Source organism: Aureobasidium namibiae (genome assembly GCF_000721765.1).
Source record: "Aureobasidium namibiae CBS 147.97 unplaced genomic scaffold scaffold_8, whole genome shotgun sequence".
Classification (NCBI taxonomy): domain Eukaryota; kingdom Fungi; phylum Ascomycota; class Dothideomycetes; order Dothideales; family Saccotheciaceae; genus Aureobasidium; species Aureobasidium namibiae.
Window position 1 is genome coordinate 275,476 of NW_013581201.1, and position 26,790 is coordinate 302,265.

Here is a 26,790-nt window from a genome sequence, read left to right on the forward strand (position 1 = left end):
TGGAGTTTGCATTGATGCCAAGATTTATATGCATTTGCTTGGCATTTTCCAAGGAAGGTGCTTCATGAACATGCGCCTTCTCGAATTGCATCTGCTCTCCATCCTCTGGTTCTTATTGTGAAGGGTTTGGAATGGAAAATAAAGTGAAGCAGTCACTCAGGACAACTACAATATCCATGCAAATATTTTATCTCTTCTATCCGCTTAGTATGGATATGCCCTACACTCATCTTCTCTGCTTAGATCCAGTCCATTAGCTACTTGCTCTTCGTGCTTCTTATCCAGGTAATTCAACAACACATCGCCATACTTCGCCTTGCCCTTGTACTTGCTCACATCATCACCCCAAGCCCTGATCGAACTAGCCAATCTTCCTGGTACATAATCCTCTTGCGCAATATCCGTAATCGGATGGAAGTACGTGCGAATCGTGAACAACACACCTCCAGATCTGGGTAGGCGACGAAGAGATTGGCATTCAGAGCGGAAGTAATGGTGTTCGATTGCGCGATTGGCAGCGGCTGTATCCCACGAGGGTTCTCCAGCGTCTTCAGATCCAATGCTGTAGGACCATGCGAGGTCTTCATCGACTTGAAGGAAGTAGTTGTTGCGTTTCACTGGAGCTTCGGGCTTGATGCGTCGGAAGAAGTTGTTCATGCCTTTGCGGAGTTTGTCGTGGTAACCAGGAACATCGCCGCTGCAAGGGAGTTAGTACAAAAGAAGCCTTGTATGGTGTTTGGCAAGGGCGTACCTGTAATGAATCTCGTCAAGAGACATGCCCAATTTATCCTGTAAACGCCAGAAACCTGCCAGCAAGACTGCACCAGCAAGGAGATACATCTGACCGTCTTCCTTTTCGAACATGATTGCCAGATCATCTTGCACCATACGTGCGGCCATCTGCATAGGATCCTCGCGGTTGCCATTCATGGTCAAGACATCCCTTCTGATATCAAAAGTCTCGTCCGCAAACAAGTTGACCATTCCGTGTTCAGTCTTGCGAAACATGCTTGGGTAGCGCTCGGGGAGATAACCACAGAGCTCTTCCAGAAGTTCTACAGCGCCATCGAACACTTGCGGTTTAGGGTCTGTATGGAAACACTTGCTGCCACGTTCTTCAATGCGGCGTTTCTTATCGGCATGGAATTTCGGGTAATGGTTGTCCAACTCAATCCACTCATCCCAATTCATTGTGCGCAATCCCATGGTAATGTTGTACTTCGGTCCATAGCGGAAAGGGCGATAGGGCAGGGGCTTCGTGGTTTCGAGAGACCAGTCTGGGTATGGTGCGGCGGTGGGCCTCTTGAAGTCCGATGGAATCCACACTGCAGAGCATGTCAGAAGTAAACCATACAATCTTGTAGTCAGCACTCACCACCGTCAGGCCTTTCGGGTGCCTTGGGTCTTGTTCGCGTTGGCTTTTCCGGGTCCGGTGATCGGGAGGTAATTCTTGATTCCCGTTTCGAGCCGACGACGACACGCTGTATGAGATACGCAAATGCTGTAAGGGCCAGTCCAAGATATATGAGAGACTTTGCCTGTTGTAGTGTTGAGATGCTCTGGATGTTGCTGATGCTGTCCTGCAATAATGTATGCATTGTGGTCATGGTTGGGAATAGTGGAGATGCGGTTGTAAGGACGACGATAACATGGACATGAGCAAAAGTTATATGCTTGAGCAGACATCATGTTTATTATACACATTGCGTTTCCTAGATTTGTCTTGGTCGTGGTGATAAGCCTGCTGGACCCCGCCATGCCTTGCTATCATCCCCGGACTAAACGTCCGAAAAGGGACACTGATATGGCCATGGTGGGGCTCGCGCCGCCGCCAACGTCCAGCTAAGATCTAGCAACTAATCTTGGTCAATACTACACGTCTATAGATCGCTCCGACTTGCCTAAACCGCTAAAATATAATCAGGTGACTGATATCAAAGAATATGAATCAAATGCATAGTCCTATTGCGAGGACGTCTTGCGGCCCAGGAGACAGTACTCGCCCCATTGGCGGCGATACTTGGACGGAATAAAGTCCCAGTCAGGAACCCATCCGATGCGACCGATAGTTCCAGTACGCGAAGCATCCAGGAACGGCTCGCATGACAGCTTCTCCCAAGTCTCTGTCTGGTTGATGTAGTTGGGTTCCAGAGGTGATGGCTCGATGCCTGGGAAGTACGAGTCGACCATGAAGGAGCAGTGCGATAGTGGAGTCTAGGATGAGTTAGCGAGTGTTATACAGTCTTCGAAAGAAGCCAACTTACGTATTTGCTAGGATCTTCTTTGTTCTCATCATTCATCCCGCTCGGCATAAGCCATGCACCGGGATACAAACCGAATCCCTTGCCAGCTTGGCTGAAATCACCAGGGAGCAGACCATTAAACTCGCTCTTGACAAACTTGGCGCTGACACCAGTCGGGAGATGATACGAAGAGGGGAAGCGATACCATTCCTTGCCCAGGCAAACATTGTCACCAGATTGGGTGACGCCAGGAAGTCGCAGAGGTTTGTACACGCTCAATGGAGCATTGTAAGCTGTGATCATACCGAGAGTTCTCCAAACTCCGAAATCAACAGCAGCGATGAAGCAGAAAGCAGCGAAGAGCAGTCTCAACTTAGCAGGGATCATGGCGATAAGAGAACGGGGATTGGATGTGCCGAGCCAGGTGAGAAGGATGTGAGAGCCTAGAGCGGCGTTGAACCCTAAAGCAGGGTAGATGGGGTACATGAAGCGCTCCTCCTTGTGAGGCTGGAGGGTGAAGATAGTCAACCAGAGATAGAAAGGGGTGAGGAAGAAGACGCCGCGCAGGTAAGATTGCTTGAAGATAGGTTGGCGAAGAACAAAAGTGTGGACGAAGTAGAGAGGCATGGCGGCCAAGGCGATGATGAACCAGATGTTGAAGTTGAGTAAGAGGTTGCGGCCGTAGAAATGCCAGGGCTCGGTGCCATAGATATCGGGACCTTTGCCACTGCGAGCAGCGATTACATTGTACCAGACAATGTTGTAGGGCACGATAGCGACCCTCCTGTAAAAGAAAGCATCAAAACAGAACTGGATGACGAGTATTATGGTAGAGCGGACAGAGCCATCGAGGATACGGTAGCAAAAGTCGATGAACTCTTGCTTGTCGGTAAAGTAAGCGAGCATGAATTCCTCAATCATGAAGGGAGCAATGAGAGCAGCGGCAAAAGGCCAACCGAGGAAAGAACCACCGATCATACACATCATTCCAGTAGCGGTTCGCACACCTCCACGCCAGTCCATGAAGGCAGCCATACCCAGAGCGGTGGTATACATGGAGAAGGATGAAGGCAAGAAGGAGACAGATGCATGGAACATGCCAGGACTGGTGAGCATGATGAGGAAGAAGAGCATGCCGAGTCTAGGGTTGAGAGTTCTCGAGATGACGGCGTAGAGCCTGGATTCAGAGGCGGCACAGATTGCTCCAAGCATGATGCGCAAGAAGTAGAACTTCCAGACCTTGGGCAGACCCCAGACAGGAATGATGCGACGCAGACCAATGACAAAGGCATGAAGCGAAACGTAGCCCCAGCTGCGGATGGCATATTCGGGAGAGTACTCCCAAGTCTGCTTGCCATAGCCCTCGGTCAAGTAGTGGGTGGGCTCATAGTAGTTATAGACCTCGTCGCAATCTTGTATAGGGAACCAGAGAGCAGCGATAGTGTGGGCAGCGGCGAGAATGTAGAATGCAATCAGGGGATTGAGATGGATGGGGTCGGCGATAGCATCGAGGGGTTTTGTGAGGTCGGCGGGGTACATGTGGGTAGGGCGGGCCTCTGCTGAAGCTGTTGTCGGCGTCACGGGGAGAGCCTTGTTGCTCTGCTGTTTGGCCGCCTTGTTGGCCGTCATGGTCGTCATGAATTGGCGGCGCACCGGACGCGACGGCGGCGGAGGAGACGACATTGCTGTTGGTGAACGATTGGTCGCGTTGAGGAAAGCAGGAAGAGCAGTGTCTGTCCAATACCTGCAATATTGAATCACGAAGCCTTGACCACCCAACTCAGCTGCTCAAGCCTCCCAAGCTGACGGTGTGGCTTGACCTTCCTACCCGCATGGCTAGCGCCGTCTGGGGTAGGGCGTAACTCCGTTATGTCCGGCAGCAAATCTCATCTTTTTCTCTTGGGCGGCGCAAACATTCACATCTGATATCACATCAGATGTTTGAGACGAGTCCCAGACCGAACAAACGTGCTCGTCTGTCTCCCCCGCCCACAATGTCCACTTCTGTTCCTGTCGACGACATGGACGACATCTACGGCACCCCGTCCGCCAACAATACCCCCGCCATCCACACTGCTCAAGCAACCAGTTATGTCGATGCAAAGCAGCTCCCCTCGGCCTCCTCGCACATTGCTGGCATCCCTGGCTTGGGCTCTTTTCCTCCTGAGACTCCCACTACCCTGCCCCAACCTCAGACCGAACAATCCAACGAAACTGCTCAGCCAGAGATCGTGAAAGTCCAAGAAGACGCTATCCCATACCCTGCTACCCAAGAACACCCCGCCGACCTTCCTCTTGAACAATCCGCTGCCGCTTCCATCCCTGCCGAGACTGCTGTCAAGACCGAGGTCGTGTCTGTCCCTGCCCAGGTTGCTCGCCCCGACGCTACTTCCGCTCTGTTCGATGCCCTCGGTAACAACGACGAGCTGAACAAGAGTCTTCCCACGCCTATGAAGGCCGAGTCCGAGATTGCCACAACATCCACACCCACTACCGAACCTGTCACTGCCTCAGCATCCACAAAGCCTCCTGTTGATCCCGAGTTCCTCGAAGCCGCCGCAGCACAAAAAGGCGCTGAAGGTGCCGAATGGCAGTACGATTCATCCGATGCCGAATCATCCGACGAGTCCTCTAGCAGCGACGACTCCTCGAGCGACGAAGACAGCGATGAAGAAGGATACGAGTTGCTCGACCCAGCCACCGCTGCGCGTATGCTTATGGAAGAAGGTGGCATGGACGATGAAGACGGCGGAAGCAAGGCTGCCAATGGAAGCCAACTTCGCACCAAGAACGAAGTGCCCGAGGAGATTGTCCCCAAACCGGACGTCACAGTCACTCCTGACATGAAGATCACCCCCCTAGGTGCTGTCCAGCACGTCGTCGACACGCTGATTCTCATCAAGGCCTTCACGTCTGGAGAGTATCAGGTTCTAGAGTCCGGCTCCGTTCTCTGTCTGGAGAACCGCGAAGTTATTGGAGCTGTTCAGGATACTATCGGCAAGGTCGAAGAGCCCTTGTACTCGGTCGCCTTCACGAAACCCTCCGATATCTCAGACCTCAACATTGCTACGAACACCAAGATCTTCTACGTCGACTCTCACTCTACCTACGTCTTCACACAACCGCTCAAGAACCTGAAGGGTACCGATGCTTCTAACTTGCACGACGAGGAAGTCGCCGACGAAGAGATGGAGTTCTCTGATGACGAGGCTGAGGCCGCCTACAAGAGAGCTAAGAAGGAGGCCAAGAAGGGTGCAAGAGCTGCTCGCGACCAGCCCAACCAGGCCCCTGTCGCAAAGCCCTACACTGGCGGCGCCATCAACTACGACGACGAATCCGAAGCTGAGGACATGTACACACCACTTGCTCGTCCAGACAATCTGCAAGACATGATGACGAACGGAGCACCACCAGCTCGTCGCCAGTTTGCCGAACGTGGAGGCAGAGGCCGCGGTAGAGGTCGTGGCAACGACAGAGGTCGCGGCGATCGTGGTAGAGGCGGTCGTGGTGGTGGTCGTGGCGGAGCCGACAGCGCAAACCAGCGCAAGGGTCCTTCCAACTCTTACCCTGATACACACAACGCCGGAGCATCGACTTACGCCCAGCAACTCCCACAAAAGCCTGCAGTGTCCCAGCAGATGCAACAAATGCAGCAAATGCCTCAGATGCAGCAGATGTGGAATCAAGCCCAGCCTCAGATGAACGCTCAGTTCGGCTTCCCTCAGTTCAACCAGCAGCAGTTCCCTCCTCCTCCTCCACCTCCTCCTCAGGCACAGTCGCCATTCCCTAACATGCAATTCGCATGGCCACCCAACCCTCAGTTCTTCAACCAAGGACAGCAGCAGCAGTCCTACAATCAGGGTCAGCAACAGCAACAGCAGCCTTACCAGTTCCCTGGAGCACCTGCAGGCGCGTTTGTCAATCCTGCTTTCTTCCAGCAACAGCAACAGCAGCAGATGCACCAGCCTCAGCAGCCTCAGCAGCAGGCACCCGCAGCATCAGCTCAGAATGGTGGTCCTTCGCCCGAGGCAATCCAGGCAGCCGCCGACCTCTGGCGCAGACTTCAGCAACAGCAACAGTAGTACTGGCTGTAGTGCAAGTCCGAGTCACGGGGACTGGGTATCATCCAGAGCACCATTGTGTGACTCCTGTTCTATTCGGTCCAGTTATTTTGTCCCGTAGCAGCGCAGTTGTCATCCCTTTGATTGACTAGATTAGTGCAGTATCAAGGGACCTACATGTTGATAGAATCAAGAACTTCACGACAATTGTCCATGACCATTGACCGCCCCTTACCTCAGGTACCAGCGTGATATTAACTTTGAATCATATATCGTTACAGGATTCTGTTGAGAGCTTGGAAGCGTGAGAACCCAAGGATATACTGCACCAGAAAGGGGTAGAAGGCGTGGGACGAGAAACAGATTCGTGAATCGTTGACTGAAGATCGGCAATTGTGATAGAGAAGTGAGAGGCCTAACAAGACATCACGTTTTACCAAATCGAATTCCTGTCTCATCAGGGGCCACGCCGCCATGGGCCCATGGCATCGTTCGGAGTGTGTTCTCGGAAGCAGAGGAAAGTATGGTTCTTTGGGGGCGAGGTCGCTGCGAGTGCTCCCCAGACCTCGTGGCGCACTTTTTGACACGAGTCGACCACTTTACAGATCCCGACAGAGCGGCTGGAGTCGGGGGGCACGACCCTTGGCCTCGGATTTGGCTTTCTCCATGCTGTGTTTTCTTATCTCTGCAGTCAAAATGGCGTTTTCCACTTTCAGCGCGCCACGAGATAGCGACTGCATGCATATAAGATAGAGCTGTATCTCTCGCGGAATGCTCGATGCCAACCCACTTGGCAATATACTCCGCCCATGCATAGAGGACACGGCATCTCGTCAACAGATTCACATGTCACCAAGCGAGTGTTGGTCAGCTTTGGCTCACAAGCCGTTACCACAATGCTTTTTACACCAGAGATAAGAAGTGGTCACAGCCAATGGGAGCCACGGAAATCGGGCCTGTCGTCAAGCTTCTCGAATGCGCCCTGCACATCACTACGCTCGAACGGGCAAGGTCTGGCCAAGTGATAAGAGTCCGAGTTCGGCTGTTCTCTGACTGGACGACGTTCTCTGATAACGAGCACCACTTTTGCGATGGACACACAGTGTGAATAACAAACATCCACGGATCTCTGTCTGCAAAACCAAGCACTGCTTCCAAGAAGCGCCATCTCGTCATGTATTCTGCATGTGTTTCCCTGGTGGGTTCGCGTGTTGGCGAGGCAGTAGCACGGGAGACAAGTCATGGCCAGCAAGCGACTGAGCTCGATGATGGTCGACCCTGGCTTCAATTCAGGCCTGCAGTGGCGAAGAAAAAGCAGAATGCTTTGCTGCCGGCTATTGTCCAAATATAATTGCACTGCATCACAATGCGTTGCGAGGTTGTCTCATTCAAGCAAGCAAGGTTTCGCTGGTCGTCACCCGCATCTGAAGAAACCGGGGCACAAAAAGAGGCTGCATCGCAAAATGGCCCGTTGCGCGCGGGTGTTGCTGATAAGGCCAGCCCGCTGCCGCAGACAATTTCAGTTTCGATGGGCAGATCGTTTGACGTACAATAAACCCTTCGATTGTCTACTTCAAGTGTGGCCCGTTTCCCTCCGCTAGTTGGGACACTTCAAGAGAGCCAGATCCGACCCTCGGGCTCATCAATTTATCCTCATCCCATCAGTCCGTCAGTGCACATCGCCGTTGTTGCCGCGTGCTGAGCCAGTGACGGCCTTTAGAAGACCTCTTTATATATCTCTTGCTTCCCCCAACCTTCCCCAGCAGTCATTTGCGTATCGTGTGTCCATTTTTCTTCCTCCAACCTATCCACACCTATTCTGCCTGGTCCGTGGACTATTACATAACTCTTTGGACATCGACATCACCGGCGTTGATAGAAAGGCCCTTCCTGTACTTCCCTGAGCGCAATTGACGCTCGACTCACATCAACCATGTCTTACTCCTGGGTCGGCGCACCTACAGAATTCAATGGCACATCTCCGTTGGGTGGTGACTCCAGTGAGTTCATACCGCATCCCGTGTCGTCCGATTGCAAGCATCGTCTAACCACGCTGTAGCCGACGAGAACCTCAACCAATGGTACCAATCTGGTGACCAAGCGTACATTCTGATCGCATCAGCAATGGTGTTGATCATGATTCCCGGTCTTGGTTTCCTCTACTCTGGCCTCGCACGCAGAAAGTCAGCTCTCAGTATGATCTGGGCTTGTATGGCCTCCTGTTCAGTCATCACCTTTCAATGGTACTTTTGGGGATACTCTCTGGCTTTCTCCGACTACGCAACCAATGGCTTCATCGGCGACTTGCAAAAATTCGGCCTCATGAAGACTCTTGGGGCTCCTTCCCCTGGCTCTCCTCTGATCCCCGAACTCCTTTACGCCTTCTACCAGGTACGTAACAATCATATCGTTCCTTTCCGTCACAAATTCTAACATCAACACAGATGCAATTCTGTGCTGTTACCGCCGCCATTGTTGTTGGTGCCGTCGCTGAACGTGGTCGCCTAATTCCTTGCATGGTCTTCATCTTCTTCTGGGCCACTCTCGTCTACTGCCCCGTCGCCTGCTGGGTTTGGGGCGCCCACGGCTGGGCCTTCCACTGGGGTGTCCTCGACTATGCCGGAGGTGGTCCCGTGGAGATTGTTTCTGGTATGTCGGCTCTCGCCTACTCGATGATCCTTGGAAGACGTCAGGAAAAGATGATGCTCAACTTCCGTCCTCACAATGTCTCTCTCATCACTCTCGGTACTGTCTTCCTCTGGTTCGGTTGGTTGGGCTTCAACGGTGGTTCCGCTTTCGGTGCCAACCTTCGCGCTACTATGGCTTGCTGGAACTCCAACCTGACTGCCATGTTCGGTGCCATTGCTTGGGTCGTTCTCGATTGGAGGCTTGCTCGTAAGTGGTCCATGGTTGGTTGGTGTTCCGGTACCATCTCTGGTCTCGTCGCCGCCACTCCCGCTTCTGGTTTCATCACCCCCTGGGCATCTGTTGTTCTCGGAATCACTACTGGTATCGTATGCAACTTTGCAACCAAGATCAAGTTCTGGATCCGCATTGACGATGCTATGGATGTGTTCGCTGAGCACGGTGTCGCTGGTATGGTCGGTCTCTTCTTCAACGGCATCTTCGCTGCCTCTTACATCATTGGTCTCGACGGTGTCAACAACGGTATTGATGGTGGATGGATTCAGCACAACTGGAAGCAGTTGTATATGCAAATTGCCTACATCGCCGCTGTCACCGCCTACTCGTTCGTTGTCAGCGCTGCAATCGCCTTTGTCATCGACAAAATCCCTGGACTCCACCTTCGCGCTTCTGAGGAAGCCGAATTGCTAGGAATGGATGACGATCAGCTCGGCGAGTTCGCTTACGACTACGTTGAGGTCCGTCGTGATTACCTCGCCTGGACTCCTGCTCGGGACCAGCCTGAGACTGCCGATCACCAGATCCCTCAGGGTGAGCGCCACGGTATCCCCCAACATTCGCAAATGCTGGAGGGCAAGGCCCCCAGTGAGAGCGACAGTCAAGGAAACGAGCACACCGGTATCGGTGGTGACCGTCACGCCGTTGCTTACGAGAAGGCCGAACGCGAACAACGCACCTTGGACGGTTAAACGCTTGTTTCCTCGAACTGCCATTTTAACGAATATTGTCTGCTTTGTTGTTTTGGGTCTTTTTGTTTGCTTGAACAAAAGTCTCGCGTTTTGTCTAGACCGATGCTGGTCCTCGGTGCACAGGGTTACTTTCACGATTTTGGAGCGGGACGGATGTTCGGAAATATTTGCGCGATACCACCACCATTTGCTGTTTCTTTCTACTCTGTATATCTTCTATATTTCGATCTACTATACCTCATGGTAATAAATCTCTCTTTGACCGCTTTGCCTCTCAGGAGTTCGTTCGTGAAGCCTTTCCGATATCTGCTATGTTTGGATGCATCTACAGACGTCCAACACCTGATTCTATGGTCAACATTCTCCTCTGGTGCACTCAATAACAGATCGCTCTTACTCGGTCAAACCCTCTTCTCGATCGCGATGCTGTGTGTCTCTGTTATCCTCAGACAACCTTCGTATGCCGTTATACTGGTTGTTGCCCCTGTGTTTCAACATAGGCAGATGCGTTTCGGATACTTCAATGTCCAGAGTACCTTGACCGCAGTGCAGACATTGAGAAGCGGTGTTGAGATCATCGTTAGCAATCTGACATTGCTAAAGTCATTGATTGGTCAGATAATCAGCCACAGAGCCGCAAGCCCCGCTTACAGAAAGCTAGCTCAACACCGAATTGGGTAGGTACAGCGGTTAGGGTGCTATCAAGGTCATCAAAAATCAAGATCGTGATAGCACGCCAGAGGCTCGTACTTTGTGATATGTAAGCCGGGTGTTTGCTGCTTCTGCAATCAAGAGCTCTCCGCTTCCTTTCTTCTAAGGCACCACCAGCCTAACATTATTCTTCCTACACCTCCGGAATTTCGGAGTTACACGACGAGAAGACCTTGTACAGCCATGTCGGAACAAGAGACTCAGAGGCCCGGTATGGGCGAGCAGGAGCCTCTGCTTGGAAGACCTGGTGATGCGTCGCAGCAAGACGGTCTTCCGCTATACCACAATCTAATCATCGGTATGGTCTCGCTTCACACTAGTTGTGCAAGGCAGCAACACTCACACGAATTCTACAGGTACTGGAGCTGTCGCACAGGCTGGATCCTGGATCCTCGTTGCTATTGTCTGGGGCGCAGTATTCTCCAACCCTGTGATTCTGTTCTCGGCGCATCCTGTAAGGCTTCGTGGTACATACACACAAAAACTATGCTGATATGACTGTCCATCAGTTGCTTAACTCAGCAGCAATCCTGCTCTTTACCCAGGGCGTCCTTATCCTACAACCCACGCACACACCGAAGCAAAAGAAGCACGGCACCTGGGCCCACGCCGGACTCAACGACCTCGCTCTCTCGTGCGGCATCGCGGGCCTCGTCGTGATCGAGTACAACAAGATTGCCCACAATGGCACACACTTCGTGTCACCCCACGCTATTCTGGGTTTGATCACATACATCCTTATCCTCATTCAAGGACTTGTTGGATTCACGCAATACTTTGTGCCGCAGATCTACGGCGGCGAGGAGAACGCAAAGAAGCTGTACAAGTACCACCGTGTCAGCGGATACTTCATCTTCTTGATGCTGCTTGCGACAGTGGCAGCCGCTACGCAGACGGACTACAACAAGAAGGTTCTTGAAATCAAGCTGTGGGCCGTGCTCGTCGCGGCTGCCATCACGTTGATTGGAGTCTTGCCCAGGGTCAAGTTGCAGAAGTTCGGCTGGTTGGCCGGGCAGTAAAGAGTTCGCATGGGAGTTGGACGAGAAGGGTCTTTCGGAAAGACTAAGATAGTTTCGGAATACGTGATCAGGGGAACTGGTGGAGAAGCACGCACATAGAAGGGATGCTCTAAGTGGAGCTTGGATGGACAGGAGAAGGGGACGAGCCGAGCAGAGAAAAAAGCAGCCCCGGCAGGCTTGATGATGCACGATGGCGCCAGACTGGTTAACGATCAAGCAAGTGATTACGATGTAGATACATGTTGCACACATATCGATGAGGAAATGTCCGTATGATCGATTATCGTCTGGTGAGGAAGCAGGGAATCAGCAGTCATGCGGTGACCGTTGGGTACAAAGTCAGAGCTAGAGAGGCAGTTGCAAGGTAAGTGCATGCAACGGGGGTTGGTGGTCGTGTTAGGTTCGGGATAGCGTTGCACAGCGGCTTTGCTCAGGGGTTACTGGATCTGCGCTGAGATGTCGCCCGGGCGAGCGAGGCTTGGTGCACATATAAACCCCATGGACCCGGGATAGGCGAAGACGACGACCGCAAATTGATTGTCATCATCGCTATCCGCACTGTACGCAGAGAAGCCGAAAGACCTTTTGAAAAAGCAGGTTGTTGGACTCCAGCAATCTCGGCCAAGTCTTCTCCAGAGTCGGGGCTCTCCAAACGGCCAGTGCTTCACCAAGGGACTCTGTTGTTGATCACTCCGGAGCGGCGCATACGTACTGACTGCTCGCCTTGCCAATTTTCCTTCTCTCAGCACTTTTCTAGGTCCGAGACTTGAGGAGACGCATGAGCAGGATACGCGTGAGCGACTGACGAGAGGAGCATCGGGTGGGCTCGATTGATTGGCAGAACGAGCAAACAATATATCTACGAAACACGCCCGTCGGCAGGGGCAGCCAAAAATACAGTGGCCGCCATGGATGAAACAACAACTCTCCACACCTCGCAGTCTAGCAGCGACCTCAAGCGCGATTCTGCCATCGCAAAACCTGCAACCACCAACACCCAAGCCCCTACCCTGCCTCTGTCGCCAAGCGCGAGCGTGCCATCCATCATCGTTCATGATGCTATTGTCGCTCCGCCCAGCAGCATATCCTCGAAACGAAATCCCCCTTCTTTCCTGCGACGCAAATCCAAGCCTATCGACCAAGACAGCGACGTCGACCTCCCCGAATCGCCTCTGACCAACAGCCACTCTCGCATCCGCTCCTTTCACCCTATCGACATGGACATCCCTACCGCCGCCTTCGATGACCTCACCTCACCAGACTCGATCAAGTTCTCGACACGCGGTAGCATCCTGTTGAACTCAAAGAAGCTGGCAAAGATGATGCGACAATACGATGGCGACTGCACCGACGGCGATGTTACCGACAACGACTTCCACACGGCCCCCAATTCTCCCACCTTCTCCCCTCCCATGCAAGCTCCGCCCTCCCCGCCGCTGTCTCCCACCCCAGAGGTCACAAAACTGAACCCAAAGCGTCTTACAACCGGTCCTCGCACACCGAGCGTACACATGCTGAATGCCGTTCTCGATGGTCGCCGAGTGCTGTCGGCTGAAGAGAGGACTTTCTCCCACAAGGTGAGGTCCATGTACAAATACGGCGACGAGAGAGCTGCCGATTGGACCACTCCGGACGACGTGCACAGACAAGACACTCCCGAACCGCAAGTTCCTGTACGCTCTCTCACCAACCCTCGTCGCCGACCTGTCACGAGTCGAAGTTCGAGGCCAATGGACTTCCATGATCGTTTCAGCTTCATTCAAAACGAGCACGAGTGCGCTGGCGGCGTCGAGGACTGGGAGGATTTGTCTGGCAAGGATGTCGATCGCTATGGCTTCATCAACCCGACCAAATTCATCCCTACCGAAGGCCCGCAAGGCACGTCTGTGAAGCCTAGTCTTCAGCGTGTCACCACATCACTACAACTCTTATCCAGCAGTCCGCGCAGGCGCAGAGGCTTGATTAGAGGTCCCTCCAATGCTAGATCCTCGCGCTCTCTCCCACCTCCCACCCGCACAAACACCCGTACCACCGTCGCCTCATCTCCCTCTGCCCACGCTGCCTCTGTATATTCCTTCCAGTCCGGCTATTCGCAACATCGCTCCCATAACCCTTTCCGCTCGCGCGACCGTCGCGTTCTCGATGACGCAAGCGATATGCTCACATTGCCCGCCTGCCTCGATAATCTCGCGGAAGAGGATGCGCACGAAGGCTTCTTGAGACGGCGTGAAGTTTTGCGCGAAGAGAAATGGCGCAAGATGGCTCGTTTAATGCCAGAAGGTCCAAGAGGCGGCGGCATGAACTTTGAATTCGATGTGACAGATCCAAAACTCGTCGCACGTACTTGGAAGGGGGTGCCTGACAAGTGGCGCGCAACTGCATGGCATGCCTTTTTGTCTGCCTCGGCCAAACGCCGAGGAGGATGCCAGTCCGACGAAGAGCTTATTGAGATCTTCCACGAACTGCAGGAAGAAAGCTCTGCCGATGATGTACAGATCGATGTCGATGTTCCTAGAACGATCAGCATGCACATTATGTTCCGTCGCAGGTATAGAGGAGGCCAGCGTTTGCTCTTCCGCGTCCTCCATGCCATCTCTGTCCATTTCCCATCTACGGGTTATGTACAAGGCATGGCTTCCTTGGCTGCAACCTTGCTCTGCTACTATGACGAGGAACACACCTTTGTCATGCTCGTTCGCATGTGGGAGCTGCGTGGACTCAAAGTGCTTTACGAACATGGTTTCTCGGGGCTCATGACAACGCTCAAGGAGTTCGAGACTGACTGGCTGGCTAACGACCAAGATCTGAAGGCCAAACTCGACGACTTTGGCATCGACGCCATGACATACGGTACGAAATGGTACCTCACACTCTTCAACCTCAGCATGCCCTTCCCAGCCCAACTACGTGTCTGGGATGTGTTTATGCTGTTGGGCGATGCCGACTTTCCCGGAAACCCACCACCTACTCGAGAAAGCAAGTCTACTTTCGAAGGCGCCGACTTGAGTGTGTTGCACGCCACCAGTGCTGCATTGGTCGACGCTACCAAGTCTCTCATTGTCGAAGGCGACTTTGAGAACGCAATGAAGGTGCTCACCAGTTGGGTGCCTGTGCGAGACGAAGACATGCTGATGCGGGTCGCAAAAGCCGAGTGGAAGATCCACATGAAGACCCGAAGACATGCCTCTGCTTGATCTTCTATCTCCTGCACCACTTTGCAAAAAGTTTCTTTTCTTTTTCATTCCCGTCTTCTCCTTCCTTCATATACCCCTTCTCGCGACGCATAGAGAGTGTCGCTTTTTGTTGTCTCTCCTTCCTTTCATCGCTGTCTTACCTACAGACATCTACGCTTCCCGCGCATTTCTTTGCATCCATCTTCTCCTTTGTCGGAAATCATGTTCTATTTTGATAGAACTCCATCATTTGTCTTTGATCAGCGAACAACCCCATGGTACATCTCTTTGTCAGTTCTATTCTTGTAATGTTAGCTTCTTAGGGCTCGGTGGAAGATCAGTCGTGGATTGGGTCTGGTTTGGAGATATACCCCCGACGTTTATCTTTGGAATACGAGAATGTGTCTCTTGAGCATTTGCTTTCTCCAGTGACTGTACTATCGTCTTTCTTGCTTGAACAAGTTCAAGGTCTTTTGTTGGAATGCGCATCGAGCCGATGAATGCCAGTCTCGTGTCCCGAGAGTTTTGCAAAGCGGCCAAGTGCGACAAGACTCCCAACCTCCTCTGGAGTCTTTTTTTCTTTGCTGATACATTTCATGAAGCTCATCGATAAACGACTCTACCGTGTTGAAATCTACTTGAGTTGATGTCCAGATCATATGACTTTGTTGCATTATATTGCTTCCATTGTCGAGAATGAAGGAAGGGTTGGTGATGTGAACAGTGATGATTGCGCATGCTTCCTTCCCGTATAGTGCCCAACCACCTCACTTTCAACCTTGATTTGTTGTTCGGAAGAGCTTGGTAGGCCTGCGATTACTTTAGCGTGCATGATCCTGCATCTTTTTCCACTCCGTTCACAACACTTCACTGCCGCTCAGACTGCACGATAACCGGGCTGCATTGTATCGTTGTTTGGGCATCATTATTCGAGAATTTACTGAGTATCACTATCTGGACGTCGACCATCAATACGCGAACTGCTCAGCCAAACCGCGAAGGAGCGAACAACAATCTCATCAACTTCCATCAGAAAATTCCGACTCCAATTTGGTGGAACGTATCTCGAATTTGCCTGAATTGTTTGCGCCATCCTCTCCGTTTGAGACACGGGAACCTGCATCAACAACAACACTGCATCCTACTACCCAGCATAATCGAAAGATCATGGCTCGCCAACTCCTCATCACCGCGCTCCTCTTCACAGCCATTCTGGCCAGCCCTTCCCTTCCACGCCAGACAGATCTACCTCAAATACTGGAGGCAGCAGATATCTCATCACCATCAAACATCGCTGTGAATCAAACTCTCAAGCTCCGCTCGAATTATGGCTGGTCCCCCGCCGTCCTCCTTCAAGACAGCACAGGCATCTGCCCCCTTTACGCATACATAAACTGCCAATCAATCTCAGGACCGAACTACTGCTGCGGCCCTCACACGTATTGCGCATATGGAGGTCCGGAGAATCACATCGGCTGTTGCGCCGACAACGCGTTATGCGATGGAGAACCTCAACAACCATATACAACGGTCTATGTACCCAGTGCTACGGCATCGACTTGGTGGACTCACTCGGGAACCACAGTGACAGGGTTGATAGGTCCAGCATATACGGTAACGACTACCACGACGGCAACACAATATGTGACTGGACCTGGGCCTACGATTTGCAGTACGTTGTACGCGAAGGGAGACAATTTGCCTACGACGGCGGCTGCGCAGTGTGGGCTTGTGCTTGTGTTGAATGCTGCGCCAGGCAGAGGTGTCGATGCAATGGGTCTTGCTGCTGGACTTGCTGTGTTGAATGGGTTTGCGGCGGTTGTAGGATGGATGGGATTGTTGTGAGGGGGTTATTCCTTTCTACAAGCACGCGAGACATTAACGAATCGAGGTAAGAGTTGATGGAAGAGGGGCGGTTCTTCCGAAATGGAGAATTTATGCTAAACTCTCGCCGTAACGCTGGGCCGAATGTGATCATCTCTTCTTTCGAGGGGTTCAGAGCTGTGTGACTATTCTATTCCTCAACAGTCAGATCGAATCGACCACAACTACATTCCACAGTATCTACTTTTTGCGATCAAAGAAACACATTTGCAAGCAAACCTATTTCCTGATCAACAAGTATTTGGTTGTCTGATCATGCCGTTGCATCGATCTAAAATCTTTGTTCACTGACAAGCTACGAAGCGAATTCTCCAAATCCTGTTTCTTTGTATAGTTGTTGTCCGCATCCGGTCGAGTCCACATTGATACAAAGAACAAAGACGCCCTTCCATTGTGTTTAAACCCTGTCATGATGGATGTGTATGCTGATACCCGTGTCTCTCAGACTCTCAACACGAGCGATCCAGATACCAACATGAGCAGCGTCGAACCCGAAAGATTGCCGCCACTGCCATATGGCATCCCTTACTCACCGACGCTGCCACGCAGAATCCAGGACCCGCAATATGCTCACGGCGGCCAGATCGACGCAGACTGGGCGAAACACGGAAAGTACTTTGGCGCGAGAGACGCACCTTCAGGCGCCGGAGGCTTCCAAATCCGCCCTCTCAACAGACCAAAGAAAGACCAAAGCTTGAAGGCGTTATTGAAAAGGAAACGAAACGACGACAACGACGACGAATGGGATGTACAGTACAGACTCGGTCGTCCGAGCGAGAGCGTCCCGTGGATCGATCTAGTCGCGAAATGGGGTCTGCAGGTTTTGGACAAGGCCGGATTTTTGAATCTCGATTTAGGATCCCCTGAGTCCTTGTTGGCGCCCCAGAGTCGGTATTTGCCAAAGAGACCGCAGGAATGGAGGGGAGATGCTGTGCATCCTGTGTTTAGACAGGATATGTGGAGGGAGGTCGATGATGTCGAGTACCTCAATCTCAAACCTGCCATCTTGCTGGCGAGTGCGTTGCTCGATGACCCTACTACCATGTGTGTCTTTTACGCTTTGGCAACGCCTTCGTGCTGGGAAGACTTTATCGATCCGAATGTGGGACTGTGCAGGAGGCTCAAGGTTCCTGATTCTTTGACTGAAAAACAGCAAGCGTGGACCTTCCAGAAGATCTGCGATATGCGATAGTGGACTTGCTTTTACTGGGAGGATCCTGATGTTTTGATTGAAGAAGGAGCTTTGGCGTGGACTCGGGCGACACGGGGTACCACTGCTGCAAGCATGTAAGTCATATTAGTTGTTTGCGGAATCACGTCGTGTTAAGGCCTTTCCAGGACATCTTCTGACGACGCTCGTAGGCATACCAGACACAGCAGAATCGGCCTGTCACGCCATTACTCCACTGCCATACAAAACTGGCGTGACAAAGATATTCGATCAGACTACGCCGACTTCTTCAGCGACATCCTCGACACGGCTCGCACACTCCCAAGTCACATACCTCCCAACTTTGAGACAAACCTCGACTCGGCTCTTCTACGCACTATAGTTCTCTTTGCCGCAATCCTCGTGCACGAATTCGCTCACGCCTTTCGCATGGCGTACTTTTCAAACCCGCTCGGTGTATATCAGGATGAACCCTGGATAGGAGATTCTCGCTTCAACGAGCTAGGGCACGCGCTGATGCTGCACATACTCTCCGGCATCCCCGTCGCAAACTTTTTCAAACCACCTCTAGGCGCACCAACACGAACCAAAGCCCAATCAGACGCCTACGCACCGTTTGGAGTCTTTGTCATGGAAAAATGGCACCCGTGGATGCCAGCAGGGAATGGATTTTTGCAGAAAGGGATCAAGAAGGATTTCACCTCACCGACCACGCATTTCCCCGTGCCGCAGAGGCAGCTGTATGATTATTTTACGGAAGATATGTGGACGGTCAAGGTGCCGAGGTTTGGACTTGATGCGTTGAGGTTTGTAAAGATACCAGAGTGGGCGTCGCATAGGGTGCCTGGGCCTAATCCTGTAGAGCCTGCGGAAAAGAGTGCGGTACGCTGAGACGCAGTTGATCAAGGCTATTGCTAATGCTATGACACCGGTATGATTCTGGAGACAGCAGGGCTTGGCTTGGTTGTTTGTGTCGACTTGTGGCGTGGCCTGGAACAAGCAGTCGAATCCTGATTCTGTCAGACGTTCGAGTAGACAAATGATATTTGTGGCTCCCCCTGAAAATGAAAAGGCAGGCCGTCAGAAAATGGTCTCACTAGAACTTGTGAGCAAAATACCATGCAAGGGACCAGTACAGTACGGTGTCACTTATACAGACCTTTGATCTGGAAGAAGACACGACTAAGTCGGTTGAGGAAGAAGTTATTACTCACTCCACTCGGCGCACCAGCAGATGACCAGGAGGCGACATTGGGATATGCTGGATTCCGGTTCGCGCGTTCTGACTCTGTCTCTAGGTCCATATTACGGAAGTACACATGCCGGGAATTGGGAGCCTGAGAAAGACTGGTGTAGCGTGCATTAAAATCGAGATTCTATTCGTCTGTATCCATCTAGTAGGGGCAAAGAGGGTTCAAGATAGGGTATGTTGTGTAAAAACCAGGCGGCCTTTCCTGTTGAGGCCCAAATATGTACAATTCAAGAAGCAGAGGCGCTATAACTCCAGTAATGCAAGCATTTCATGATCGTCGGCAAGCGAGAGTTTTCAAGGGACAGGGAGATTTGGTCGATGCTTATGAGATGCTGAAGGACTCTCCGCAACCGCATTGCTCAGCTGGAAATGATGTTAGCACTCTTGTTCGACCCGACGGATTTGTAGATCAACTTACTGATATTAGGGTTCTTGAAGATAAAGCGCTCGTTGAGCTTGTCCTCCAGCCAGTCCATCTCTGAGCCAATGATGCTGAACAAGGCCTTGGAGTCGATCAATACCTTGACACCGTCTTGCTCGACCGTCTCGTCGAAAGCTCCAGCCTTGTCGACATACTCGAGGTGGTATGCTAGTCCCGAGCAGCCTCTGTTACGCACGCCGACACGGACCAGCTTGGCCTCTGGTTGCTCGAGTAGTTCGCGCAGGTGTGATACAGCTGAAGACGACAGTGTGATAGCGGCCTTGCGAGGACGCAGCTTGCTCTTTCTTTGGGGCTTGGTGGTGGCAGATGTGGTTGCCGTCGATGACGTATTTGCGGACGAGGACTTTTGAGCTTCTTGCTCAGGTACACTGATGGGTTGGTCGGCTGCGGGAGATGGTTTTGCTGAGCGTGACGAGGTAGAGGGAAGCGAAGGAAGGCCAGCAATAGAGGTCTCTGGTACACCAGCGTTGCGCGGCGAGGGCATAGGGTCCAATGTGTAAGGGCGGTAGGCAGTGGCAGTTTGCAAGTTTCGTCGCGAGGAGAAGCGCAGAGCAGGCTGTGATGTGCGGAAGGCGGGACGCAGACATTGGTTGCATTGAAGACGAGGGGCACCGCCAGCGGCGAATCGGAACATGGTCGTCGACACGGACGAGGTGGCGCGAGGCAGCGACATGACTGCTCTGATGTGTGTGTGTGTGAGTGTTAATGTCGGTGAGAGTATCGACGGAGTGAGAGATAGTTGCTGAGTCGTAGGCAAGAGGTTGGATGTTCGGTGTAAAGTGGAAAGGTGATGATTGTGTCTTTGTCATAGGCAAAGCACGGCCTCGGGCAAAGCGGACTTTCGACTGCTTTGCCGCAGCCAATCACACACCTTGCGTTAGAAATCCATTGCCAAGGCCCTGGGTTAACTTATTCACTTACTTCTCCAATGATCACAAAATGATGTGCAAAATAGTATGCAATCACAACGTAATGACATTATTCTATTTGTTTTACACGATCACAACCGACATCAATTCTGTCCTGAGGGAACCTGGTAAGGTCCGTATCCCGGTCTAGGGAATTTGGGCGAACCATCAGCATTCCACGTGAACTGCTGCGTTCTAATCGTTCTCGCACTCCAACCGTTTGTGGGGTCTCTCATGCCATGGTAAACAATCCAGTCTTCGCTGCCATCGGGACTCTTTGTGAAACTAGCATGTCCCACTCCGAATGCCTCCACCTTGGGGTTCTGATAAAACACACAACCTTGGTTATTCTTGCGCCAGTCTGAAGGGTTCATCGGATCATCGCCAATGAGTTCCAATTGACCCAAGCAGTAGTTGCGATTGTCAGAACGAGCAGCACTGTAGATTACGAACTGCTGTCCAGTGGTGGGGTTGGTGAGCTGTTGCGGTCCTTCATTCGACGAAAGACGCTGGTTGAAGGGACGTCCATATGGTGTCTTTTCCCAAGGATTATCTGGAGTGCTGATGATCTGACGCTCACTGAAATTGCTTGCTACAGTCCAGGGATCTGACAGTTTGGTAATGCAAAGGTTGGCCGGCCATGCGTCGTACTGGCGGTACCAGCAACTGTAGATATGGTAGAGTCCAGAGTCATGCTGGAAGTAGGTACCGTCAATAGCGAATTGATCGTACGTATTGAGCTGAGATTTGAGAGTGTAGGTCGAGTTCCAAGGGTCGGAGGAAGAGCCTTCGAGAACATACATTCTGTGATGAATTGCAGGGCAGTTGAAGTCACAAAGCATGTCTATCTCGGGCGAAGGCGTGTCGAATGCGGGATCGGCAGTAAAAATGATATACCAGGAGTTGTCGATCTGGTGCAATTCAGGTGCCCAAAGATCAGTCGAGTAGTTCATGCCTGGAGGCGGGTCGAAGGCTAGCTTGACATCGGCGTTATCCCAATCGGTCAAGACAGAGCTTCGAAGCATAGTTATGTTCGTATTCGTAGTATAAGTCCTATGGTCAATCAGCTTTGATGCGACCAGAGTGGATGGTGATAACCGTTACATGTAGTAGTAATCTCCATGACGGATAACCCAAGGATCCGCGCCAACTTCATTTAAGATGGGGTTTGTATATGTTGATGTACTTGAACCAGAAGTTCCATTGGTAGTATTCGAGACTTGGGCGGAGACAAGAGAGGTTAAGAAGCCCAAGGAGGACAGGGCATTGAAGAAGAACATGGTGCTGTTCGAACTGAAGAAAGAAACGATGGAAGTAGACATGAAGAGCTTATTTATACCTACCTACCTTTGCAGATCGACAATAGGATTAGTACCCGCCGGACTAGAAAGTCTTGGATGGAGTATTGGAGCGACGGGGCGATGGCACTGTTGCACTGCATCTTGACCTACTCGAGTACATGATCCCCGCAATTTCCTTCACTCTCCCCGCAAAGAGATGCAGCCACGCGACTTCGGCTCATTGATGGCCGAATTTAGCCGCTGACTTTTGACAATCGCGCCTTCACAACTGTCATTGCGACGACAAGATCAAAATGAATAACGACCAGTTCAGAAAGCTCCTCAACACACCGGCGCGACAGGAAGGCGCAAGTAACAGCCCACGGCCGAGTGCTGTGCCCTCGTCACTGGGGTCAAAACGCTCCTCCTTCATGCCCATGACGCCGCGCTCAGTCCGAGGTGTCTCTGGAAACGATTTCGCCCGCCAGGTCGCCGAGCGCAATGCCGCAAATCAGACTACAAAGAAGTTCAAAGGCTCTGCCGCCCCGAAAGGATCTCGACTAGGCTCAGGCTTCACCGACCGCACGCAGAACCGCTACGATGACGAGGCTGACGACCGAGCTGCCCGCATCAAGGCTCTAGAGGAACAAGTCAAACTCGGACAACTGGATAATGCAACTTTCGAAGCTCTACGCGATCAGATTACAGGCGGCGATGTTGACGCTACACATCTGGTAAAAGGTCTCGATCGCAAATTGCTCGAGCGCGTAAGGAAGGGCGAAAATGTGCTTGGAGGAGCAAAGCCTGCAGAAGAAGAAGACTTGGAAGACGAATTCGAGAGGTTCGAAGAGAAGGAAGTTGCTCGTGTCGAACGAGAGAAGATCGCAAAGAAGGGACAAATGGCTCCCCCACCGCCTGTTGCTGGTGCAAAGAGATCTAGAAATCAAATTCTGGCTGAGCTCAAGGCACAACGAAAAGCACAGGCTGATGCCAGATTGGCTGCGAGACCTGAGTTAGGCGACAGATTCCGCGATGTTGGTTCGTCGCGTGCAAGTTCGCGTGTCGAGGTTGATGCGAAAGGGCGTGAAGTCCTGATCACAACTGACGAGCACGGCAACGTCAAAAAGAAGGTCAGAAAGGTGCAGGTACCGATTGAAGAGCCGACTGTATCAGCTCAAACGCATAAACTCCTCGACGAGGGCGTCACAATGCCGCCGCCCAAGCCGATCGAGAAACCTGTGGAAGCACCCAAGGACGATTCGGACGATGACATCTTCGACGGTGTCGGCGATGCTTATGATCCGCTAGGTGGCCTGGGAGACGATGACTCTTCCGACGACGAAGACGGAGAGGTTCCAGAAAAGGTACCAAAGCCAGCCACAACAGCAGCACCATCGGAGTCGACCTCGGAATCAAAAGAAGCTACGACAACATCAATGCCGCCACCGCCTCCTCCACCAACACAGTCCACAGCATCACGCAACTACTTCAAATCCACCACAACCACGACCGACGAAACTTCAGAACCTCAAGCACCCCAAAACCCCTTCAACGACGCAGCCTTCCTTGCCGCCATCAAAAAAGCTGGTGCTCTTTCAAACATCTCCCTATCCCTCAATGCTTCCTCCGATGACCCCTCAGCACCAGAGTCTGCCGAAGCCAAAGAAGCTCGTCTGCAAAAGCGAGCCCAAATGCTCGCAGCCAGCGATCGTGATCTTGAAGACATGGATCTCGGCTTTGGATCTTCAAGATTTGGAGACGAAGAAGAGGGAGACGATGGAAAGAGAATCAAGTTGTCGACTTGGAAGGGTAACGGAGATGATGATGACGATGATGGTGATGATGGAGGTAGCAAAGAGAAGAAAAAGAAGGGCAGAAGAAGAAAGGGAGACAAGAACAGTGCTGCAGATGTATTGGGTGTGATGGAAAAGAGAAAGGAAGCCGGAAAGTAGGTTCGGGCATAGCAATCACCATAAGCCTTGAGAGCCATTGCGATTCTTGTTGAGCTCTGCGCCTACCTTTTCCGCAGTTGCCAACCTTGCGTGTCACATGCTCCTTCTGACTGCACCTGCACACTCCCGGCTGATTGTCTGTACCCTTATGATTGATCATTTTTTGCTTCTGTCAATATAAGCGGCGATAGTCTAGTGGTCAAGACGCTGCGTCAATGTGTCTTGCAAACACAAGCTATTTCTCAGTTACTGTTTGCGGTCGTTTCGACGTAGATGGTGCTGTAGGGAGACGCAGAGATCGTGGGTTCGAACCTCACTCGCCGCATCATTCTTTTTTGCGTTCTGCAGTGTTTTCGTGCATGTTCATCTTTTCTCGCAGCCTCCTTTTGTGCCAAAAAGTATAGTTGTGTTTCGAGGTGGCTGAAAGTCGAGAGACCAGCCCGGATATAATCGGCTTTTGGGACATAGCAGGGTCGCACTACATACAAGCAATTTAGAGGTCGACGATGATGTTGTGGCCGCAACATTAACTCTTTCTCTACTTGAACTGTTTGAATATGTGTCTAATATACGTGTCTATGGCTCGTTGGTTTCTATGGGCCACACTAGGCTTCACTGTCTTGCAATCTACGAAAATGTGTTTTATCATCTGCCTCGCCAGGAATGCACACTCAGATGCGTACGAAAGCTCAGTAAGTTGGTTTTGCGGACTTGAAAAACAAATAGACTCCTACAATCCTACACATACTCCTTCTCTTCCATGAAGCCGTAGAGCACAAGGCTCGCTACGAAAAGGCACAGTCATTTGTGGAATAGGAATGAGGTATCCAGAGAGTCCTATAATTATAGCTGCGTGACACCCCTCTGCACACGGGGAGCAGCTGTCTTGTCCATGTCGCTGCCATACTGCTTCGCTGATCATACTCTCACAACGATGGATAGTTTTCAGACTTGGTCGAGGTTAGCTGACCATGGTTAGTAAAATGCCTTCAGACCTTTTCGACACACCAAAAGATCAGAAAGGAGCAATACCCCGGTGAACTTGACAAAATTACAAGAGATGTGATCCAAGGCTCTCGCCTCAGATCTTCTAATGAACCTGACCCGATTTGAACGGATGACCTTGTGGATGTCCCGAAAAGATACTGGAATCACACGCGCTACCGCTGCGCCACAGGTCCGACATGAAAAGAATTTTCGAGGATTCTGGTATAAGTAATGACACGCAGATAGTTCGGACTAGAACCGACCGTAGCGGGGTCTTCGGCTCGGTCATCAGCCGAGGAGGTATCAGTCAACCTTTTTCTGTTTCTGATAACGTAGACACCACATCACCTTCATCCTTCGCTGGAAGTATAAACGTGGCGGTAGGTCGCTAGTACATAACCATCTGTTTGCCCTTTCGCGATTCTGTTTCTTCAACATCAAAGGATTGCGACACGAGCAGATACTCCGGTCGTTCTTATATCCGGCATCCGTAGACACAAGTACTCCGACAGACCCGGGGGTGTAATTGATCCGACTACTTCCTGTTTGCTTATCAACCCGGAGTGTTCTACTCACGCTCGGCCACTTCTTCTAGCTTCTCTTTGGAGAGAACTTCCAGGAACGGCGAGACATACAACATAAAAACTGAAGGTTCAAGCAAAACAACCTAATCATAATTGACACCAAAATGGCGACCCCAGCACCATTGGACGACGTGATGAGAGAGCTTAAGAAGATCCCCATGACAAAACAACAATTCGAGCAAACAAAAGCCAGGATCATCCAGAGCCGCGCCGAAGCAGAAACAAACGATCCCCTCCTCAAAATCGCAAAGATGACCCAGAACTGCATCAAAGACATCAGAGATAGACTCGCCTACATTGCAGAGAGACGTGAGCAAAAGGCCCAGGAAGAAGAACAGAGGACCATTGCCTTCGCAACCGCTCTCGCAGAAAGGAACAAAGTCAAGGCAACCGAAAAGTCAACAAAGCAAGGCCAAAAAACTCACAGGACCAGAATTGAAGTTTGGAGGGATGAGGTCAAGCAACTGGCCCTGCTAGAGAAGAAACCAACATTGGGGACCACTGCTCTGAAGCAGCAGAATCCATCACTGCAAAACACAACAAAACGACCTCTGGACAGCGAAGTCGTATTCTTCGAAGACCTTGCGGGCACTGCCTCAACACCAGTCAACAAACGCATGAAGACAGCCGCACAAAACGACTCTTCCTCCCTGGTCGCCCCTCCCACAAGCAGCAAAAAGTCCATCCCCTGGCTCAGCACTCGCGCCTCCATGGCCGATGAAGATGTGTTCGCAGACGACGATTGTCACTTCCCCAATCCAGAGATCCGTCTTCATGACAAGAAGAACAAGAGGAACGCCCACAACGACAACGAAAACATAGATGATGACGACGCGGATGAGGATATCAACAGAGACGAAGACGATCTGAACTCTGAAGATTCCTACGGTTCAGAACTCACAGAGTTGGAGCAGATGCTGACAATCGAGATGGCAATGGTGGGTGTGATGACGCTGCTGCTCGCCCGAAACAATGAAGCACTCAGGGATACTCCAACATATTGAACGTTGCGACTTCCTCTAGATTTAGCATGTCAGAGAAGGAGAAAGATGTACTTGTTCCGCCAACACGTACCTTCTGCCGACACATTCATTCTGACAACACGTTCATACTGCCAACACGTTCATTCTGCCAACACGTTCATTCTGCCAACACGTACCGTCCATGCCCGAGTCCCGAATTTTATGATTGTGAGCAAGGTCAACAAGAGGAAACAGTGATCGACTGAGCTCCCCTTCACGATTGTGGAGATGGATAACTCCTGAAGAAGTGTGTTCAATAGCTATGTTTCAGAGAGTCAATGGGTCCTTACATTGACTACTATTGTGTAATTTGGTAACGATCAGACAGTAATTCAAAAAGAGGACAACAGAGTGGTATCATTCGTTGAGAGAAGCAGCAATTACAGAAAACAAGAAGTAGGGTCATAAGAAGAAGAAAGAAGAAAGATCAAGCCAAGACCTTCGGGACCAAAAACGGATATGCTCCATATGCCATCGAAATTCATGT

The 26,790-nt window shown here is 51.5% G+C and overlaps 11 protein-coding genes across 11 annotated transcripts; 8 read left to right on the top strand and 3 right to left on the bottom strand.

The window, feature by feature from the left end:
- Positions 1–204: 204 nt before the first annotated feature.
- On the bottom strand, positions 205–3,926 carry M436DRAFT_46080 (uncharacterized protein; the record flags this gene model as incomplete). The annotated part of the gene is made up of 4 exons (XM_013571977.1): positions 205–697; positions 752–1,325; positions 1,995–2,214; positions 2,265–3,926. 4 exons carry the CDS (start codon positions 3,924–3,926, stop codon positions 205–207), a joined length of 2,949 nt encoding a protein of 982 aa, XP_013427431.1.
- A 767-nt stretch (positions 3,927–4,693) lies between these two features.
- Positions 4,694–5,428, top strand: M436DRAFT_46474 (NAF1-domain-containing protein; the record flags this gene model as incomplete). Its single annotated transcript, XM_013572061.1, has 1 exon — positions 4,694–5,428. A coding segment is annotated over one exon (735 nt), but the record flags the coding sequence as incomplete, so codon positions are not given.
- A 2,809-nt stretch (positions 5,429–8,237) lies between these two features.
- M436DRAFT_46961 (ammonium transporter) lies at positions 8,238–9,918 on the top strand (the record flags this gene model as incomplete). Its single annotated transcript, XM_013572145.1, has 3 exons — positions 8,238–8,304; positions 8,364–8,713; positions 8,749–9,918. 3 exons carry the CDS (start codon positions 8,238–8,240, stop codon positions 9,916–9,918), a joined length of 1,587 nt encoding a protein of 528 aa, XP_013427599.1.
- An 894-nt stretch (positions 9,919–10,812) lies between these two features.
- On the top strand, positions 10,813–11,648 carry M436DRAFT_46799 (uncharacterized protein; the record flags this gene model as incomplete). The annotated part of the gene is made up of 3 exons (XM_013572120.1): positions 10,813–10,927; positions 10,986–11,083; positions 11,139–11,648. The coding sequence occupies 3 exons, from the start codon at positions 10,813–10,815 to the stop codon at positions 11,646–11,648; spliced, it is 723 nt and encodes a 240-aa protein (XP_013427574.1).
- A 1,511-nt stretch (positions 11,649–13,159) lies between these two features.
- Positions 13,160–14,842, top strand: M436DRAFT_46010 (RabGAP/TBC; the record flags this gene model as incomplete). Its single annotated transcript, XM_013571957.1, has 1 exon — positions 13,160–14,842. The coding sequence occupies one exon, from the start codon at positions 13,160–13,162 to the stop codon at positions 14,840–14,842; it is 1,683 nt and encodes a 560-aa protein (XP_013427411.1).
- A 1,146-nt stretch (positions 14,843–15,988) lies between these two features.
- On the top strand, positions 15,989–16,666 carry M436DRAFT_46642 (uncharacterized protein; the record flags this gene model as incomplete). The annotated part of the gene is made up of 1 exon (XM_013572093.1): positions 15,989–16,666. The coding sequence occupies one exon, from the start codon at positions 15,989–15,991 to the stop codon at positions 16,664–16,666; it is 678 nt and encodes a 225-aa protein (XP_013427547.1).
- A 514-nt stretch (positions 16,667–17,180) lies between these two features.
- Positions 17,181–18,767, top strand: M436DRAFT_81669 (uncharacterized protein; the record flags this gene model as incomplete). The annotated part of the gene is made up of 2 exons (XM_013572302.1): positions 17,181–17,863; positions 18,068–18,767. 2 exons carry the CDS (start codon positions 17,181–17,183, stop codon positions 18,765–18,767), a joined length of 1,383 nt encoding a protein of 460 aa, XP_013427756.1.
- A 683-nt stretch (positions 18,768–19,450) lies between these two features.
- On the bottom strand, positions 19,451–20,243 carry M436DRAFT_46308 (uncharacterized protein; the record flags this gene model as incomplete). The annotated part of the gene is made up of 2 exons (XM_013572032.1): positions 19,451–19,491; positions 19,547–20,243. 2 exons carry the CDS (start codon positions 20,241–20,243, stop codon positions 19,451–19,453), a joined length of 738 nt encoding a protein of 245 aa, XP_013427486.1.
- A 339-nt stretch (positions 20,244–20,582) lies between these two features.
- M436DRAFT_46275 (Arabinanase/levansucrase/invertase) lies at positions 20,583–21,758 on the bottom strand (the record flags this gene model as incomplete). The annotated part of the gene is made up of 2 exons (XM_013572020.1): positions 20,583–21,531; positions 21,583–21,758. The coding sequence occupies 2 exons, from the start codon at positions 21,756–21,758 to the stop codon at positions 20,583–20,585; spliced, it is 1,125 nt and encodes a 374-aa protein (XP_013427474.1).
- A 314-nt stretch (positions 21,759–22,072) lies between these two features.
- Positions 22,073–23,710, top strand: M436DRAFT_46142 (uncharacterized protein; the record flags this gene model as incomplete). The annotated part of the gene is made up of 2 exons (XM_013571991.1): positions 22,073–23,110; positions 23,225–23,710. The coding sequence occupies 2 exons, from the start codon at positions 22,073–22,075 to the stop codon at positions 23,708–23,710; spliced, it is 1,524 nt and encodes a 507-aa protein (XP_013427445.1).
- Positions 23,711–25,385: 1,675 nt separating this feature from the next.
- Positions 25,386–26,285, top strand: M436DRAFT_63603 (uncharacterized protein; the record flags this gene model as incomplete). Its single annotated transcript, XM_013572172.1, has 1 exon — positions 25,386–26,285. The coding sequence occupies one exon, from the start codon at positions 25,386–25,388 to the stop codon at positions 26,283–26,285; it is 900 nt and encodes a 299-aa protein (XP_013427626.1).
- Positions 26,286–26,790: the final 505 nt, after the last annotated feature.